Genomic DNA, 19,723 nt, shown 5'->3' with positions numbered 1-19,723 from the left:
AGCCTGACGCAACAGCACAGCGGGGACCCTCCCTCGCACCCGAGCGGCTGCTGGCACGGCACGGCACTCGTTGCGCTAGCCTGGGCTCCGGTGACAGGAGCGGAGCGGGGGGCCTGACCCCGGCACGCCCGGCCGAACCCCGCTTCGGCCCCGCCACCCGCCGCCGCGGGGCGCCCCGTGCCCGCCCTCCCGCGCCCCAACGGCCGCCCCCCAAAACTGGCGCCCCGCTGCCCCACCGCCCCCCCCAACCCCGGGAGGAAACGCTCCCTCCGCCCCGCCCGCGGCCGGGGGAGCGGCGGCTGCCGCCCCGCAGGGCACGGCGCCTGCCGCAGGGCCGGGACCCCCGGGGCGGTCGCCGCCTTTGTTGCCGCTTGTTTACCTTGTCGCGGGTGGAAGCGGACTCCCCACGACTCGGTGACGAGCAGGGAGAGGGGGCACAGCAGACCCGCCAGCCACCTCGCCACCCGCATGGCTCGCTCCGCGGCGGGCGTGCCCGCGGCGCCCCCGGGCCGCTGCCTCAGCAGTCGCCGGCCGCCTGGGCCGGCCCCGCACCGCGCGGCTCCTCCATGCTCCCTCCCCGCGCCCCTCCTCGCTGCCGCCGCGCTGCCCTCACACGCCCGCTCCCGCGGGAGCCGCCCCGCGCCGCGCCGCGCTCCCTCTCCTCCCAGCCCCTCGCCTCCGCTCCCCCAGCTCGCTCTCCGCCGCTGGGGTGAGCGAGGGCGGCCCTTCCCGGCCCTTCCTCCTCCTCCTCCGCCTCCCTTGCCCCTGCCCCCGCCGCCGGCGGGGAGGCGAGGAGCTGCCCGGCTGCCTTCAGGCGGGGGCCATCCCCGCACCCTCACTTCAAAGCGGCCCCGGGGCCCGGCCCGCCCCCGGGGCAGGAGCTGCCCAATGGCGGAGGGCAGACCCCGCGCGCGACCGCCGCGCGGCGCCTCCCCCTCACACGCCGCCCGCGCGGACCGGGCCCTCAGCACCCCCGGGGCGGGCAGGGGTGGCTCGGCGGGCCCCGGCGCCCCGTCCCGCCGCCCGCCGGCCCCGCTCCCCGCGTCGCCTGGTGCAGCTGGCATTAGAGCCCGAGAGAGGTGTCATTTAAGTGAAAAAAAGGGACTTCTGGGAAGCCTGGCCATGCCGCATTCACCCCGAGAAGGGCAGAGGCAGCGCTGTGAAGGGCGGGGGCGTCCCCTCGGGTCCCGTGTCACCCACACGCACTCCGCCGATCACCTTCCCCTGCACGTCAGCTCCAAGGGGAAGACGTTTCCGTGGGCAGCTCCGAAGGACGGAGATCCTAAGGCAGAGTCCGACACCAGTGTCGACAGGCTGGACTTGTTTTCTTTTAACACACCGGGTCCCCACTTAGATTATTCTGTCTGGGCAAAGTCTTCATAAAACTGCTTGTACCAGCACTCAGGGAGCCCCGCATCCCTTACACGGAGCCTGTGGATTATCAGCCTTACTGAAAACAGGTTGTTAGGGGGCCGTATTCTGGCAACCGCTGTACAAGTACAATGATTCCTTTTCAGGAAAAGTAGGCAGTTCTGGAATTTGTTTTAATGAAATGTAATATTTAGTTGTTTGGTCCTCAAATCTAGTCCTTACAGCTGTGATTAAACCTACACCTTCGAAGGGGGAGGGAGTGGGAATCTTGCCTTGAACTAAAAATTCCCCAAGTTGGAGAATCCGTTTAGTTGATGACTGGTCACTGTTAGGGATGGGGGAATCATTTTCAGCATCATCCATCTAAATGGCAGTATCTACAACGCAGATACATATGGCGAGACAGGTTTCTAAGACGGATGGGGGTCTAGTCAATACACGCAGTGACGTGTTTATTCAGCTACCAATGCTCTCCAGAAAACCTGCAGTGCACATACAACTTTTTTTTCAAATATTCCTTTTCTCTCCTCTTTAAGTGCTTTGTTTCAATCTCATCTGCTTCAACAAAAAGAAAGTCAGATAAAGGGTTTAAACAGAGATGTTTATAATCTCAGCAAGTACCGTGTTCAGTGCATTTGTTCGTTGGTGCACTGGTGGTCAAGATAGTATGAACAACTTCAGAAGTGATAACCTGCTATGGTTGGAGGGAACAGAGCGCACAGGTGGAACTGAGCTCATCCAGCCTCTTCCTCTGTTCTTACAGGGGTACAAGAGGAGTCAATGACTGCTCTGTCAAAGGCAAAATGGACTCAAGGATGGCCTTTGAGCTTGAAGTCCTTTTTATGTCTTAAGGCTGTTTTGTGATCTGACTCACCTGTTATTTTAGGAATCTTGTAACGGAGTTGGAGGACATGTTTTCTTCTCCTAAAATAAGGGAATGAGCTGATCAGGCTTTGAATGAAGGTGAGTAGTACTGGAGGAACCTTCACTGCTAGAGTAAAGTCAAGTATCCTCTGTCAGAATCCAGGACTGTAGAAGGGATGTCTGGATTGTTCCAAAGTATACTGGTATCCAGCGTAATCTTGAGAACATTGAGTCTTGTTGGGAATACCGATTTGTCTTCTTTAATAGTCTGAAGATGGCAGCTCTCAGATGCATATTAAACTGTTTTGTCTATGTGGGTCACTGATAAGCACTGTCATATAACAAGAAACAAAGATTTGAAATCTGAAGACTTCTGCAAAGTGAGAACAAACAGAAAGCCTATGTCTCCAAATACCATGAATATCAAAGTAATCCAACAAGAAGCAAGAATTCCAAGCTATTTCTTTTAAACTGCATACACTGGAGAAGACTGATCATGACATGTAAACAAAACTCCAGTTTTGAGCCTTGGATGATGAGAAAGAATAGGAGGTGGGTGGAGAGAGCTCCATCCCCACCGTCACAGAAGTATGAAGATAACAAGGTTCGTTTCAGTACGCTGAGATGACCCACTGCAGAAAAGTAACACATGGCTTGTTCACATCGTAGTAGAGCAGTTTAGGGATGAATGCTTTGATTTTACTGACTGTTGTAAAATGCACGAAAAATGGGAAGAAGTTAAATTGAGAGGAACAATTGTTGCACATGCCTGAGACTTCTCCAGCAAATGAGAATTTACACCTTTTTTAATCTCACTTGCTGAAAGCGTAATCAGAGTGCAGCAAGTTATCTCCTTCCTTAGTCAACTTAAATGGTTGTCAGTGATTAAGTAAATGGACACTATTTCATTAAGTGTAAGCAAATACTCACTGATTAAGATGTGATGTTTCACTTGTTTATGATTTGCAAAATTATTTTTTCTGAAAATGAACAGAAGCATTAAGCATCAGGGAAGTCAAAATTCAATGTTCTCACTTCAAGCACCAAGATTCATTGTAGCCCACTTCAAAGCAAATACAAGCAGGTGACTCAATTTTTAAACAATTTATGTATGTATTTTCAATATTATAGAAAAGGCAACGTTTACTTCAAAATGCGAATATTTTAAAAACAATAAGATTACTTAAATCTCATTTTAATGTGCTTGACTTTCCCTGCATTCTCCTTTAGAATAGAACACCAATTCTTCTATAGTAAATATTGAAGGTCCATCTCTGTCTAAAGATTGACATTTATTTAGATTACCAATGTTGTTCCAGTAGCTCTTGGCAGTGCCATGGGACTACTGCTCAAAATCCAGTGCCAAATAAGCCACTTTTTTCAATCTTTTTTTCAAATTTTCATCTGTCATGGTTTAACCCCAGCCGGCAGCTAAGCACCACACAGCCGCTCACTCACTCCCTCCCAGTGGAATGGGGGGGAGAATAAAAGTGAGAAAACTCATGAGTTGAGATAAAAACAGTTCAATAAGTAAAGCAAAAGCCAAGCACACAAGCAAAGCTAAACAAGGAATTCATTCAGCACTTCCCATCGGCAGGAAGGTGTTCAGCCATCTCCAGGAAAGCAGGGCTCCAGCATGCAGAACAGTTACTTGGGAAGACAAACGACATCACTCTGAATGTCCCCCCCTTTCTTCTTCCCCCAGCTTTACATGCTGAGCATGACGCCATACGGTATGGAATGTCCCTTTGGTCAGTTGGGGTCAGCTGTCCCGGCTGTGTCCCCTCCCAACTCCTTGTGCACCCCCAGCCTACTCGCTGGTGAGGTGGGGTGAGAGGCAGAAAAGGGCTTGGCTCTGTGTAAGAACTGCTCAACAATAGCTAAAACACTCTGTACTATCAAAACTGTTTCCAGCACAAATCCAAAACACAGCCCCATACTAGGTACTATGAAGAAAATTAACTCTATCCCAGCCAAAATCAGCACATCATCCTAAACAAAAAGTAAACTTCCAAATGTGAATCTGGTGATTCAGGCAATGTCAGGCACTCAAACTGAACACCTTTTTATACTTAGCAGCCACGATGCTTTCAGAAACCAGTGTAGCTCTACAGGTATTAGGCACAAGTCATTTTCAAATGCAAGATGGGTTAGCTGTGCAGGAGCAAAGGAGAATAAGAGGGGGTTTTAGGCAGTTCTAGTAGTATTCATGTTACCTGAATGGCTTTGGGCAACAAGCTGTGGCCATTCAACCTGATCTCTACCCATATGGCATCATTTTGAGTCTTGTGAGGAGTAAATATAACCCCATATATCAAAGGAAGGGGTGTATTTCTATTATGAAGGAATATAAGTGCATCAGAAAATTCAGAAAGCCTGGAAATAGTATGTTTACTACAACTTTAAGAGGTAGAAGGGTGGAGACAGGCAAGAGGATGAAACGAATTTGGAGAATTATGGAAGCTGTTTAAAGGAGCAGAACTGCAAAAATACATAATGAAATATTTAAAATAAAAATTCAAGTGAGGGGTTGAGCACTGGAACAAGGACACAGAGAGATTGTGCAGTCTCCATCCTTGTAGATATTCAAAACTCAGCTGGACAAGGAAGCCCTGAGCAACCTGAACTAACTTTGAAATTAGCCCTGCTTTGGGCAGAAGGTTGGCCTAGCTGGCCTCCAGAGGTTCCTTCCAGCCCAGATTATTCTATGATTCTGTGAAACAAAGGAAAAAAGGTTCCTGGTGAAAGCTGAAGAGACCAAAGTGGAGAGGAGGAAGAGAATCATTAGACCTACTAAAAGAACAGAGATGTAGGGGGAAGAAAAATCTGGAGAAAATAGCCTTAGGCTACAAAGAAACAGAAGAGGAAGGAAGGAGAAGCAATGGAGAATATTTGATTGAATTTTTCAAGACTAGAAGTTATAGACTGGTAAAGCTCCAGCTAAGGCAGTGGAACTATGCTGGTTTACATCTGCAAATGCAGTCCTCAGTGATGTAATTTATTCTGACTTCATTAAATCTGCATTGACATTAAAGCTTGCTATTGAACAGTTGCCTTTAAAATGCCTCCTACATCAGTGAAATAAATCCATCTATTTACACCGTTTATACTTTTCACTTATAACTTTCAGCGGATATGTTTGGAATGAAGTATGTTGTGCCAATTACTTTGCAAGTGAATGGAATACAAGGATATTCTGTGCTCACTGAAACCACTTGCCTTCCTCAGGGTTTCACTAGGATTGCATGGACAAACAGAATTGCAATTATGTCATGATTATTCAAATATTTGTATTGTACACCTAACATGCTGCAGTAGATAAGGCTTACCAGATAAAAAGAGTAGGATTTGTAAAAAGGCACACTGAGTAGTTAATGAATTTCTTCCTTAGGCCCAGTACAACCTACCACAGATTAGCTATTAAATCCTTTAACTTGTTTTTGCCCCTGTTTTTTTAAAGTGGTCTTTTGTAAGTGGTTTTGACTGAAAATCCAAATGCAAAATTGTATCAGTTGTTCAGAAAAAGCAAAGGCAACATTTAAGTAAGTTAAATTGTTATAAAAAGTAAGACTTATGAACAAATTTTATTTGGAAAAGGAGACTACATGGAGTATATATTTTACTTCCTTATATCTTGGCATTTTTCTGTCTTGTGGAATACAATTTAAATCAATTCTTCAGGCTCCTTATTTACTGTTCTTGCCAGTACACTAAACCCTTTGCACAAATCTGACCAGTTTGAAGTCACTTCTCTTATTCATCACCTTGCCTGATGCTTATTCTGAGAAGTCCCAGAGGTTATATTTATACCATATATATATATACACCATGGAACCGCCCGACCCTGGCACCACGTTGGGAGTGGCTTGAGGCCCCATTGATCAAGGCTACTGTTGTCTGGAGCAGGCTGGCCTTGCCCAGACGCTGAGCATTGCAGCCCATGGCCCTTCCCCGCTGTGCCCCGCCATGCCCCCTGCACAACTCTGCAGCCAGTTGCTGAAGCTGGGGCTGTTGGAGGGAGGTGGCTGGCTGGATTGCTGTGTGCAGGTGACTCAGTACTCTGTGTGCAGTGGCCGCTGGGCTGGTCCTGCATGCCCCGCCACTGCTACTGCAAGCAGCTGTGGCTTTTCTTATGAAACTCAGGGCCAGCAGCATCATCCATCAAAGCACTATCGGAGACTGCCTTTCAGCAAGGACTCTGGTCGTATTCCAAATAACTTAAAGCCGATGTAGGTCCGATACTGCTTGCCCCATCCTCTGCCCTGCTCTCTCCTCCTTCGCCTTACCCCACACCATACTGCCTGGTCCTCAGCTTCACTCCCAGAGTGCCTGTCCACCCACCAGCCCAGCTGCAGCTCCAGGGGCTGGTCAGGGAGGGGAAGATCTAGCCATGAAACCCCCACAGTACACAAGGACAGCATATATGTTGCAATGAAATATAAATGTATTGTCACTGACATGAGTGAAGTAGAGGCTAAATGACGATAGGGTCCAAATAAAGGGCATTTGAAGTAAAATTGTCACTAGTCGAGTACGAAGTAAAACAAATCAACCCAGACTGGATAGCACAGTTCTAAGGCCTTTTCTAGTCTTGAGAGCAGGATGGGAATGCCTGGAAGCATTGAAGTAGTGTACAAAGAAGGGTGAAGGTGTGAGGGCATTAGGGATGCTGCAGGAGATGCTCTTGGTGAGCCAGGAAGTTAACCCATCATGGTCTCATCCACCCTTGGTGGGTGGAGCTGGAGTGGACTGTCCCTTCAACCAGCCTGGTCACTCCAGAGGGAGCCCAGGAGCATGGCAGTGTGTGTGCAGTGTGGATACTGAGGAGACCAGGGCAGAGGGGAGCAATTCAGGGTGACCCTGTAGGTGAAGCCATGAACCCACAGAATTTAAAGGAAGTGAAATCAATTAAATAGAAACCAGTAGAAAACTGTAGTCATTTTTAAACCATATTATAACTGGATTCAGCAGTTTGATATAATAGTATTTTTCATTCTTGAGCTGATTCAAAAGCTCTTCTGAAAAAAAATGTGGGTTTCTTTTCCTACAGTATGTATATATTTATGCTACTATTTGAATTCACACTATAATAGTTTTTGAACAATGGTGACTTATTCTAAGGTTAATGTCTGCACATTTACTCTTTCCTTAATCAAAGGTAGTTGCAAGTTCATTACTTTTATAATTTTTAACATTAAGTTTTTTGCCAACTTTTATCCTGTGAAATATAGGCTTACACTGGGACTGAAGGGTACTGCATACAATACCATGTAACTGGTACTTGCTTCCCCTAGTTTTTACTGACATCCTGCATTATCTTTGATATGAATAATTTTTCAGTATTGTCTATGAAATACTAACTTACTGGCAAAAAGTATTATTTGCAAACAGTTAAATATATGCCAGGCAGTCATAGCTACCAATTTAAGAGGCTTACGGTTGATTAAAGTGATTTCTTTGTGTTTAAGTGAAGACAGGCACTTTGGTATCATTACAAATCCCCTGGGAAGGAAAGTGAAGAGGCATATGCCAGCTACAAGGTAGTACACCCAGCATTGTGCAAGCACCATGGACGTACCGGGGCTCAGAGTCCCAGGAGAGAAGCTGGCAGACTGCTTTGTGCTTTCTGCTAACCCTGGGGCAGGAATCCTGCTCTGAACTTCACCCCGTCTGTGAGCTCTACCAGCACAGTGCACCTGTCAGCCAGGGGAATTTCAGCTTTCAAGGGGAGGCAAGTGTGGGTCATCACATACTCTTAGAGAAGAGTGCGTAAGAAAAAACTCCTTTAACCTGAGGTGTACAAGTGAAAAAATCATTCAGAAAAATAAAAATTACTGTACTGTGGAGACAAAGGCATGTGTACTCTGCCAAAAAGCAAGCTTTTTTCTAAGTCACAAGCACACTGCAGCTGTTACTTTGGCTCAAGAGAAAGTATTCCCTACAGTAAAGACATAGGGCCCAATTCATCTCTCATATCAGCCCTGTTAGTTATGCCAGGGATAATTTGGCTCACATAGCTCTCTCATAGCTACCAGGCTTTTCCAGAGTCCCACTCTGGGTAGGTCCCTAAAATTAGTCCACAAGAGAATATAAATCTAGCATTCCAAGACACAAACAGCAGTCATAAAATGTCAGCATCAAATTGTTAATAGCAAGTGAAATGATTCCTAATTGTGCTGAATTGTGTGTTTACCCAGTGGTATCCTGTGGTGTTTAGAAATGATAGCTTTAGCAGGAATTAAACTCCTCAAAATCAGAAATTTGTATTAAAGTATATGTCCATATGAGTGAGCTGCACAAAGGCTACAAGGATCCAGAGGCATCTGAACTTCATTCAGTGTCCTAAGTGTGGCTCTATAGCGTGATAAAAAAGATTACTTAAGAGCACAACACTAGCTAGCATTATGACACATCCTCATATCACAGAGTTGTGTTTCAGAGGAGATGTGAACTTGGTTTGCACTAATTTCACTGTTCTGACATTATAGTCATATTACACAAATGCAGGAACATCACGAATTTGTGGATCTTTGTAGTAGCTCACTGGGCAAGATATTCTCATTCATTATTAGAATACCATTTATGTATTAGAATTCATAACTCTGACTATGCAATTGCTGAAGACAAAAGGAGAGTGAAATCATGTATAGCATTAACAGGCTATTCCTGGAGAGAGTATATGCTTCATGTCTTGCAAGAAACTTCTAGGAAAAGAGTTGTCAGCTCTATGCCAGCTGATAGTCACTGAATTAGCATACCAGAAGCTACCATCTTCATTCTGTTTTTTCAAATACATGATTTTTTAATCCTCCTTTATAAACTACTTTTCCCAGCTGGGAGACTCATGAGAAAAATATGAAACTGACCACCAAGACAAGGGATGGATGAGGGTTTCCATGGCAAAGCTATACGAAGCTATGTGTAAAGAACTATGTTTATTGTACCAGACCTATATAAGCTCAACATTCAAAGTTATGGGTGCAGAAGTCCATGGGACCTGATGAGATGCATCTGTAAGTCCTGAGGGAACTGGCAGATGAGGTGGCTAAGCCACTATCCATCATACTTCAGAAGTCGTGGCAGTCTGGTGAAGTTACCACCAACTGGAAAAGGGGAAACATAACTCCCATTTTTAAAAAGCGAAAAAATGGAAGATCTGGGGAGAAAGTTGGAGCAAGTCCAGAGGAGGGCCACAGAGATGATCAGAGGGGCTGGAGCACCTCTCCTATGAAGACAGGCTGAGAGAGTTGGGGTTGTTCATCCTGGAGAAGAGAAAGCTCCAGGGAGACCTTATAGTAGCCTTCCTGTACTTAAAGGGGGCCTACAGGAGAGATGGGGAGGGACATTTTACAAGGGCATGTAGTGACAGGACAAGGGGTAATGGCTATAAACTGAAAGAGGGTAGATTTAGATTAGCTATGAGGAAAAAATTCTTTGCTGTGAGGGTGGTGAGACACTGGAACAGGTTGCCCAGAGAAGTTGTGGATGCCCCCTCCCTGGCAGTGTTCAAGGCCAGGTTGGACGGGGCTTTGAGCAACCTGCTCTAGTAGAAGGTGTCCCTGCCCATGGCAGGGGGTGGAACTAGATGATCTTTAAGGTCCCTTCCAACCCAAACCATCTATGATTCTATGATCATTTTTTGGAACCACTTTATATAATTCTAAGTAACTTACTAAAATGAATTCATTTCAGTTTTATTTTCAACCTGTTTTAGAACCCATTATTTTGTAAGGCTTAGAAATGTTGTATCTTCATTTTTACTAAATCTGAAAGATAATCTCCTAATAGCTGGATTGTACATGCTGACTTTGCAGAAAGTAGTGATGCCGCAACTGGACTAGTTGATTACATCTTCAAGGAGAATACAGAGAAATCGTTTTTTTGAGAAATAAATCCAAATTCAGTAAATGATTTTGGCTGAATTTAGTTTTAGATTTACAAAACTAATGAAGTAGGAGAGTTGTTTTATCCCAGACAGCAGTCACAGAATTCATCCAGGGGAAAACCCGTGTTTAATCCTATTTCTTCCAAAGGAGATTTGATCTTGTGTTTCCATTAGATGTTCAGTAGAGTAAGCTGGGCATGCTTGTAACCCATTTTCTTGATGATGTTCCACTATTTATTACATACTTTCCATTTCCCTAGTGGAAAATCTGTTACAGTATAGCAGTTAGATCAACTTTCTCTTGCACGGTTTCATATCTCATTAAGGCAGCAACAGAAAATAAACTCAAGAATCCTGCATCATTCTTGTTGAGGTCTCTAAGTCAGGGTTACTGGGCAGAACTTCTTTCCTTATAGCTGGAGTAATTTCAACTCTGCTTTACTTTTGGCAGCTTGAAAGAAATGTTATCAAGGTGGAAGCTTTTCCAGTTCTCTCTTACATTCTCTGGTCAAGAATTTTGGGGAAAAATTTTTTAGATTAGGTATGAACAAAGGAACTAAAATAAAAAATTGGTTCAGCCACTGAACAAAAAGGTAAAAACTTTATATAGTGCCAAGCTATGCCATTGTTCAACTTCATGTAAGACTTGTAAAGTTACTTCCAGCAAGTGAGAGGTACAAAACCAAGGCATTTGGCTAAAACCAGTATTGAAAGAGAATGTTTGTGTTTTCCATAACCTAGGACATAAACTTTAATGTTACTAGCAAAATCTAGAAAACTGTTATTGACAATCCTAAGACTTTCCTGCCAAGCAAAGGGTGTTGTGTTGTAGACTCTGTTTGCTACACCCTGAAGCAAAATCACCAGGTCACTTGATTTAAGACCTTGAAGAGTCACAAAATGGACAATATTTGAATAAAAGTATTTTGAATAAAAGTACTTTGGATTTGAGCCTACAAGACACTTTCATTCCCTCATTTTTCTTCCTAAGACTAGTTCCCTCTTCTTTTAAACATTTTCATTTCTAAAACCAGAGAAATATGAAACTTCTGTACTCAATAACGCATTTGTTATTAAAGAATGAGAAACCCTTAGTTCCACTGTAATTTTAATATCTCCCACACATGCATAACAATAAGCTTTCATTACACTTTGAGACAATGATGAGCACTCTTATTCAATACTTACTAAAATTATAAGACTCTTCCCTACTCACAGAATTACCTAGAGGCCTGAAAGTGACTTCAGGGGAAGGTACTTTGCTCACATGCAGACTTCCTCCTGAAAACTGCTGCTACAACGCATGGAACTACAGATAAGTGTATGTAGTGAGTTACCTGAAAATTAGCCATTCTTTAAGACTGGGCACATCAAATCGGTGCTCACAGGGAGAAATTACACCTGGCTCTGTCAAGTTTGCATTCCTGTGAAACTGTTCAGACAAAGAGAGTAGTTACAGTAGTTTCTGAATGGCTGCCTGTTTCTGTGTCTAGAAGACATGCACATACTCATGTCTAGAAGACATACTAATTCACACATAATGAGATTTTATTATTACAGCTATTATGCCATCCTACGTGGCTTGGCATCTGAGTCAGTAGATTCTGAATTTTTTAATTCAGAACTGCAGCATTTTGAACTAGCTAAAATTAGCAGAATATTTCCAAGGAAACCCCTAGATTAAAATACAGGTTACAGAAACAGTTACAATCTTGTCACCAGTATGTAAAAACATCAGCTGAATTCCAGCTCTATTCTGTGCAGCAGGTGGTAGAAGGAAATAATCTGATACAATGATCCCAAGTAAGCAGGTGGTGGCATCAGTCAGGCTTTTCATAAAAAGCAAATCAGCCTCATCAGAAAGATTAACACTAAATAGAGAAAAACACCATTCCTCCTTAACATGCATTTTAGTGAGTAATTTCACAAATAATTTAACTAGTTATGGTGACTCAAAAATATGTGAGGGAGCCATCTTAATTCATAAAGTTAAGTCACTATACATATCAGTGTTGTTTGCTTACTTTCCTTAGGGTTTTTTTAATCCTCAATATATAATTTGCTCTTTAAAATGAGTGTAAAGGTACTGTCAAATGTCCAGTACCCCATGATCTTTCTCTCTCGTCAGACTTCGTGGATCTGTGTGTGCACACTGTGCTTGCAAATTTCTCTGCTCTCAGATTGCCACGAATGACCATGCTGGTTATTCTCCTCTTCCTACATGTGTTACTCTCCATGCATTGCAATAAGAAAATGTTACTTTAAAATATCATATTTCTTTGATGAAGTAATGTCATGTGCTCTGTTATTCCCCTTTTCTAAACAATATTTTCATTTATAGAGTTTATGGGTTTTTTCTCCTTTCTTGCAGTTCCATTTGCTAAGACAAATATTCAGTACATACTCCTACAAAGAAACAGATTTTTAATATGCAGTAGATATACCTGTATGAGTTCTTTATGTATAATGTTTTTTCTAAAAAAGAACTTTTTCAATAATGAAATTCCTTTAAACTGTTTCGAAAGGATTTTGCTGATAAATGTACTCTTTTTTTAACAAATATACACACACACATTGTTCTCAAAGCTGACTCAAGGCTGTACACTATGTTTAATATTAGATGGGGTTTTTTTACTCATAAATTGTGGCCATTAGATACAGTCTTTCTGATTTTGAAACATTTTGCATCCAGTTTTCTCAAAAGCATGCTAGAGAGAATTATGTTCTCTAGTTGCTAAAAGATAATTTTTGATAATACATGGAAACTTCTCCTACAGATTTTAGCAGGCTACATAGCTTGCATTAGTGAATGCCCTAACAATATGCCCTTGTCTGCACTCAGTAATGCATTGCATAATACTTCAGGCGTAGTAAAAGACTCACTCAGAAATATGCAAGCACATTATCTGTCTGGAAGTAGAAATTAACCCGTGTTGCTTACATAATACTACTATTATTACTGTATCTTATTGCTCTTTGGAAAATAATTATCTCCTTCCACATTTAGAGAACACCCAGGACCAAACTTTTCTGTGAATTGCACCGTATGTGTCTAGTGAAATCAGCCAGCTTTGTCAGGTATCTCCTCATTGTCATTTACAGGCAGACATGTAATACCTTGCAGAGGGACACTTAAATATAATTATCTGTAACTTTACCACGGTGTCTTAGAGATGAAAACTATTACCTGCAAAGACTCACCGTGACAGACTGTTAGACAATGAGAAATCTACCTTATTGGGGTCATTCCTTCAAATAAATGATAAAATAGCTAGAATTTGATCTCTATAACCACAGGAAAAAGCCTAGAGGGCAACAGATACATTCCTTGCTTGACATACTAAATCTGAATGTATTAGGAATGCTTCTTATGGTCTAGTAATTAAGAATAAGAACTGTTCATCACACGTATAGAAGACAGTCCTATCAGTATGGTATTATGGATCATGTTGCTTCAGCTTTGCTCAGCTTATTCCCTCTAGTTTTCTGTTTTCTGTTATAAAATCTTCCAGTTTCCAAAAATGCTTCTGCCTATACTCTTGCAAGTTACGTTCACTACAGACAGTATATCCATTATTTGTATCATAATGTTTGTAGATTTGTGTAATGGAACAAAATATAAAATAAAGCACAAAACTTTTATGAAAAAATTAAATTATGTTGGATTTACTTTTAAACTAGAATATCTGCTAGGTAGCATTATTGTGTTAAATATGCTGGACTTCAGTTTATATACTTGTCATATAAGTGAATGCCATAAAAATGGAGGTAATGGTGGAAAGCTTCAAATTTAAATGAAATGGAAAGAGAATTAGAAAATGGTGTCCTCTAACAAGAGGTTTAAAAGTAAAGTAGACCAATGTCATGTATCCAGCGCAGGTCTTGCCAAGAAAAAAGGCTGGCAGGAGATTAGAGGGAAGATCAACTTCTCGCAGAAGTTACCCCAGTGACCTGACACAAGCTCAGTAAGGTGGATTGACATCAGGGTGGAGGTGAAAAACAGGCACAGAGCCACTGGCCATCTGCGTCAGAGACAGGAGCGCAGGAGGCCAGGCAGGACCACAGGATGCTTTCCTTGCCCTTATTAGAAAGCAGAGTGGGCTAAATGCAGCAGGCATTTCTTTCCAAATTTTCAGGTACTTGAAACTGATGCATGCACTTTCTTCTTATTTGGAACTTATTTGATTTGCTGCTGGCAAATATGCAGAACGGTAAGCTTCTTGTGGTGAAATCCTTTTTGCAAAGTGAAGTGCAAAGTGAGCACTCATCTAAGAAAATACTCAGCAGTATTTTTGCACTGAAAAACTCCTGCTGGGATTTTGAAAGCTCTCTGTTCTTAGCAACAGTTTGTACTGGGAGCAGCTGATTCCAATAGTCATGTCAAACCCAAGGACTCTCTGTTCTCCTCTTGTATATTCTCCTGTATGCCCAGAAATAGAGGGGGCAAACACTCATGTTGGGGGACCTGCAGACTGGTATCACCAAAGAGAGCAGCAGCCAGAATGAATGCAGTATGGCATATTCCTCTCAGTGGATGGAAAGGCACTATCAACATTAAGCTGTAGGGCCAACTAAAAGCAGTGACAGTGAGTAACAACTTTGGGATCCATCCAGAAGGGGATATGTTGTTTTAATAGAGTCTGTTTTAGGTGGCGTGTAGAGTGATGACTCACAGCACAATTAGAGAACATGCCTTACATTTCCCTCAGATACTCTGCAGGACTTGTACAGCAATGACAACGGACTCTTCACAGCATCCTATAGCAGAAACATTGTCGAGATGATCTTCATGTAATGTGAATAAATATCTTTTCCTACATCACTGCTAGGTTTTTTAAATTGTAGACTTTCAATCACTAAAGAGAGCTACACCGTATAAAACAGCAATGCAGAGGAATCAGGTCATTATTTCTGAATGTTGACATTAAACAGCTGCTTTATTAATACCTGCTTTTCTCTAGCCTTTTTTAGTGCAGGGAGGGAGATTATCTTGATTGCTATAGCTTTGGTAGTGTCTTGGCTGTATCAAAATCTGACCTGCAGGTCAAGTCTGTTCCTGTTAGGATATGCGAAGAAGCACTTTAATAAGAGGAGATGAACAATGAATGTCAGAAATTAATCCTTTTTAGCAAAATCTGCCATACACTAAACAATTCAAAAGCAAGACCAATTAAATGTGAAACTGCAAGTGACTCCTCTGAGAGTGGGCAGTGGGGGAAGACTGCAAGGAGCCCCCTCCTCATTTTGGGTGGCCTGCTAGAGACTCAGGCACTGCGTCCCTCTCTCAACAGCCCAGGCAGTCCTTGCTTTTGTCTCTTCTAAGGGTTCCCAATCACCTAACTGGACAGACTTATCCCGTTCCATCTGCTTGTGCTTCCCAGAGCAAGCAGGAGCTATAAATAGGTGTTACTGTAAGCCTCACCCCTCGCTCTGGTCTTTGGTTAGTGGGACAGAGCCAGGTGCAGAAGAAACTTTGTAAGCTCAGTGCTGCTCCTGGTGATATTGGTGGCAGTTCTGCAAACAACATCAAGGACCACAGAACTGAATTAAGTGTGAAAGCATCCTAAAAGCACTCACGTGTTTTTCAGAGTAATAATGTATTTTTGCTTAAACCCAAATAGTATCAAATTTACCAGTTAACATAAGAAGGTATAGTTCCACTGAAGCAGTAAATTTCAATGATTGTTTAAAAATTAAACTGTATGCTTGCTAACTGTCCTAAATTTACTTCTACTATTAAATTTGAGAAACAGAAGTGTTTCAGAGTCTTACGAAGATGTGAAATTGATTATTAGAAAGTAAATGTAATTCTTAAAATTGTACATCAAGAACTATTTAAAGACATTCTACTAGCTTAAATATTAAATACAGAAGAAAAGTTTTATTACTTCAAGATTTTTTTTGAAGGAATGGAAATTGATACTAATTTCTAAAAATTGTTATTTTAATATATTTTTTAAATAATACTATTATATTATATATGTTATACATATTATAAAATTTTAAACTACTTTGAAATAGATATGCAGCTTCCTCAAATGCTATTAAACTGACTACAAAGTTAAAAATATTACTGATTAATATGATTAATTTTAGTCTTATTTAGTTATCTGTGTTGAATGAAATGTAAATTACTTGGTACACATGACAATATATAAAGATTACAACATATTTCAACTGTAATGATGTGTATGATGTTCTCAGTAACAGAGTTTAGGTCTTTCTAATGAAAAATACCTCTGGAAGAGGAGTATCTGTGATACAGTTCATGTTGAGGTAATGGAGAATGTGAGTTTGGGAACAAGGGCCTACACAATTATGTTTTTCTATTTTCTTGATCTCTAATATCACTGAAGTATCAGCTAACTATTTGAGCACTGTGACAAAATTCCTAGTGCACCAAAGTGCATGAGATATTCCCAGTTCAGTGAAGCACTGAGCATGTCTTCTGAGATGCTGCTCACCTTGAAACCCACCAATCTCAGCGGGATTTGGGGATGCAATATTTTTCCATGAAAGCCGTAACACCTTGCAGTACCAGGTTCAAAGTGTGAACATTCATGATGGTGCTCATATATGTTAAAGTCATATAAGAGCTTAAGCCACTTTTCAAATCTAATTAAACTTTTTGGGAGCAAGAGCAACCACTATAGCTATTTGTTAAATCAGCGTACAGATGTTGCACAGGGCTTGTACAAACCTGTGCCTATGAACAAATTAAAAGCTTTTAAGATCACAGAGGAGTTTTTGAAGTTAAAAATTAGCCATGATTACATACACAATAACCTGTCACTTCTTTTACATTTCTGTAAAATAAAACGCTGTCTGGAAGAAATAAAGTGTCCTGAAGAAATGCCAGAACATAACTATATACTTGCTTGAATGTGCTTCCAAAGCTGCTAAATGTTGATTATTAAAGTACAGAGCTATTTGTTGTCATTTTGATTGACAATAAAAGTTTATGTAAGACACAAAATTACTTGCAGTGCTGTAGGAAAGATGAAATTATACAACTTTTTTTTAATTTTATTTACGACCACCGAATATACTAAAGCTAGTTTTCATGAACATCTAATAAGTTAAAATTGGTTAAGATAAATGCACAACAGCATTCATTACAAGTATTCTGCTTTTTTAAGTCTGACTAAGTATTTAATTAGTGGAAGGTGCTTTATTTCAACAAACAGCATTTAGACTCATTTAGCAGTTTCTGGACTGCGGGAGAGCTATTACCACAGTGGTGGTCATGAGGCACCCCACCGCCCTCACTTGGTTTGTGCATTCTCTTACTGGGCACAACACTACCTCTGCAACACCTCCAACTCAAAGCTCAGAAAAATGATCCATTCTGTGAATGTGCTTTATTCTGATCTTATTTGTTTATTTATTTTCCTGGTTCTCCCTGAACAAAGTCAAAGACAGCTCAAAGCTTCTTAGTGTAGCAAAGAAAAATTGCATTTTGCTGCCTGAAAAGTCAGGAGAAAGTTCACTTGTGTCTCGGGAAAGGGCAAATGAGGGAAGGGAAAGGAGGAAGAACTTCAGAAGAGAGCCAAAGAGCTCCAGAGAGCTGGGGTTCCTGCATCAGGCACTGCCAGTGGCAAGCAGGGAACCATAGCGCCGTTGAGGACTGCTCCTTTGCTGCTTCAGAGCCACTGTCTCCTATGCTCTGATGCCTGGTTTCATATTCCCTAACATAGGCAGGGTGTATATGGTTGCTTTTGTCACTGCTGGCAGTGTTTGGCCTTAGATACCTTTCTTAGTATCTTCAGCTGAGTGTGTAGGAGGTCTGCACTGGATGCTGAGGTTTATGGATGGCTGCAAAAGACTGCTGTTGATTTGTAAGGCCTTTGAATCATAAGAGAGATGGTGGAAACAAGGAACATCCATGTGCTCATGCAAGAGGCCTGTATGCTAGAGAGAGGCTGCTGGTCTCTGTGCCAGAGGATACAACTATTTAACTTGTTTGAATCCAGTTTGCTGGATAAATACTGAGCCAGTGACTGCTTGTTGCAAGGAGCAGACCCAAATGGCGTCAACCCACACCAACCTGCCTGAGGTTTGCACAGCCAAGTGGAGTAGAAACCAGGACTGGGAAAAAATCTCCCCACAGTGAGGAGAGAATTCCTTACGGGCATTCCAATTTAAATTGATAACTCCTAACAGATCTGATTTTTTTAAAAAAAGATAGCTTTTTCCAACTTGTTTATTATTTTGCACTGTAATAAACCAAGTGCCAGAAGGAGACATCTGATACCCTTTTAGGAAAAGTGAGGATGGTATATACGCGATCTGATCAGCACAGAAGCTGCAAGGGAATAAAGTAAATTCCATTTGGAGAAAACCTGTAAATTGTGGAAGTTGTTAGTGCAGTCTGAATTTTCAGAGGTTTATAATTTGCCAAAATCTGGGAGAATGCAAAGGCCAATCCACTATCATATATACCATGTCTTTGCTCCAAGAAACTTCCTATTAGGTGAGCAGCATTTTTTTCATAAAGTACAAAACAATTTACTATTTGTATAATCTAATTACCAGAGATGGCTACAATGTTTTATCTGAAAATGTTCAAATATAATCAATCCAAAGTCTGGTAAAGTTATGAACAATGACAACAGGATCCTGCAAAGGTTGCCTTGTACAATCTCAGTTCTAAACAGTCATAGCAGTCCTACCTACCATAGCTACTTACATTACTGGAAAGTAAGCAAATTCAGTATTTGATACTTTGGAACTTTATACTAATAGATGCTTTAGGAAAAAAAAAAAAAAAAAAAAGGCATTGCTGTCTGCATTATTTGCTTAAATGTGTGCTAGCTGTTTCTTTCCCACTTCTTACCAGATGACATAAGAGCCATACTTGTCTCTTTTTTATCTCCACAAACCAAGAGACTGACATGTCTGTCAAGATCAAAACACTGAAAAGCTGCATACATCAGTGTTGCTTACCAAAGCAACAGAGTAGATGTAGAATGTATGAACAAAAGACCATGCTAGTAAGCAAACCTACATTGTTATAGCTTGTGATGTGGAAACAACTTGTGAATACAAGCAAAAAAAAAAAAAACATTTATGGCAAAATACCCTTATTTGAAAATATCCAGCCCTTGAAACAAGTAAGCTACAACTTTATTCTTCTCTATACAACTGGGAATTAGGCATCTGGCCAAATTCAGTTTTAGAATTTGCAGCCCAGATTTCACCTGTCAGTATGTAAATCTCATCTGGTTTACAGTGGCCACACTCAGCAATACTTGAACAGCAAACATACTGAATTTCTCTTTAGTAACTTTTTAACACAAAAATTATGATTTATAAGCACATTCTGATTTCATTTACACAAAAGTTAGTCTGGATATCTTTGATTACCAAACAGAAATTGAGTATATAAGATCAGCAACAAGGGTGAAGAATATTTTTCAATTCATTTGCTTAGATTCCAGCTGGATAAACCGGCATAATCTTACTGATTTAAGTGGGGAAAAACTATGGGTCACCTGTGTTAGCAGCATACAGATAAAATTCTCCATAATTTAGGACTGGATCCACAGAGAATATTATCCTTATTACAGTTCTAGACAACAGTTTCTGGAAACAAGACTCTCC

The 19,723-nt window shown here is 41.6% G+C and overlaps 1 protein-coding gene across 1 annotated transcript in view; it reads right to left on the bottom strand.

Moving 5' to 3' along the window:
* Positions 1 to 529, bottom strand: part of ADAMTS20 (ADAM metallopeptidase with thrombospondin type 1 motif 20) — a 101,831-nt gene extending 101,302 nt beyond the window's left edge. The window contains exon 1 of the mRNA XM_074827416.1: positions 380 to 529. Within this exon, the coding sequence (XP_074683517.1) occupies positions 380 to 470 (91 nt within the window). The 5' untranslated portion in view covers positions 471 to 529. The remainder of the gene's footprint in view (positions 1 to 379) is intronic.
* Positions 530 to 19,723: the final 19,194 nt, after the last annotated feature.

The sequence above is a fragment of the Strix aluco genome, chromosome 5 (genome assembly GCF_031877795.1).
Source record: "Strix aluco isolate bStrAlu1 chromosome 5, bStrAlu1.hap1, whole genome shotgun sequence".
NCBI lineage: Eukaryota > Metazoa > Chordata > Aves > Strigiformes > Strigidae > Strix > Strix aluco.
Note: the sequence above shows the minus strand (reverse complement) of the source record. Positions and strands in the feature narration are given on the sequence as shown.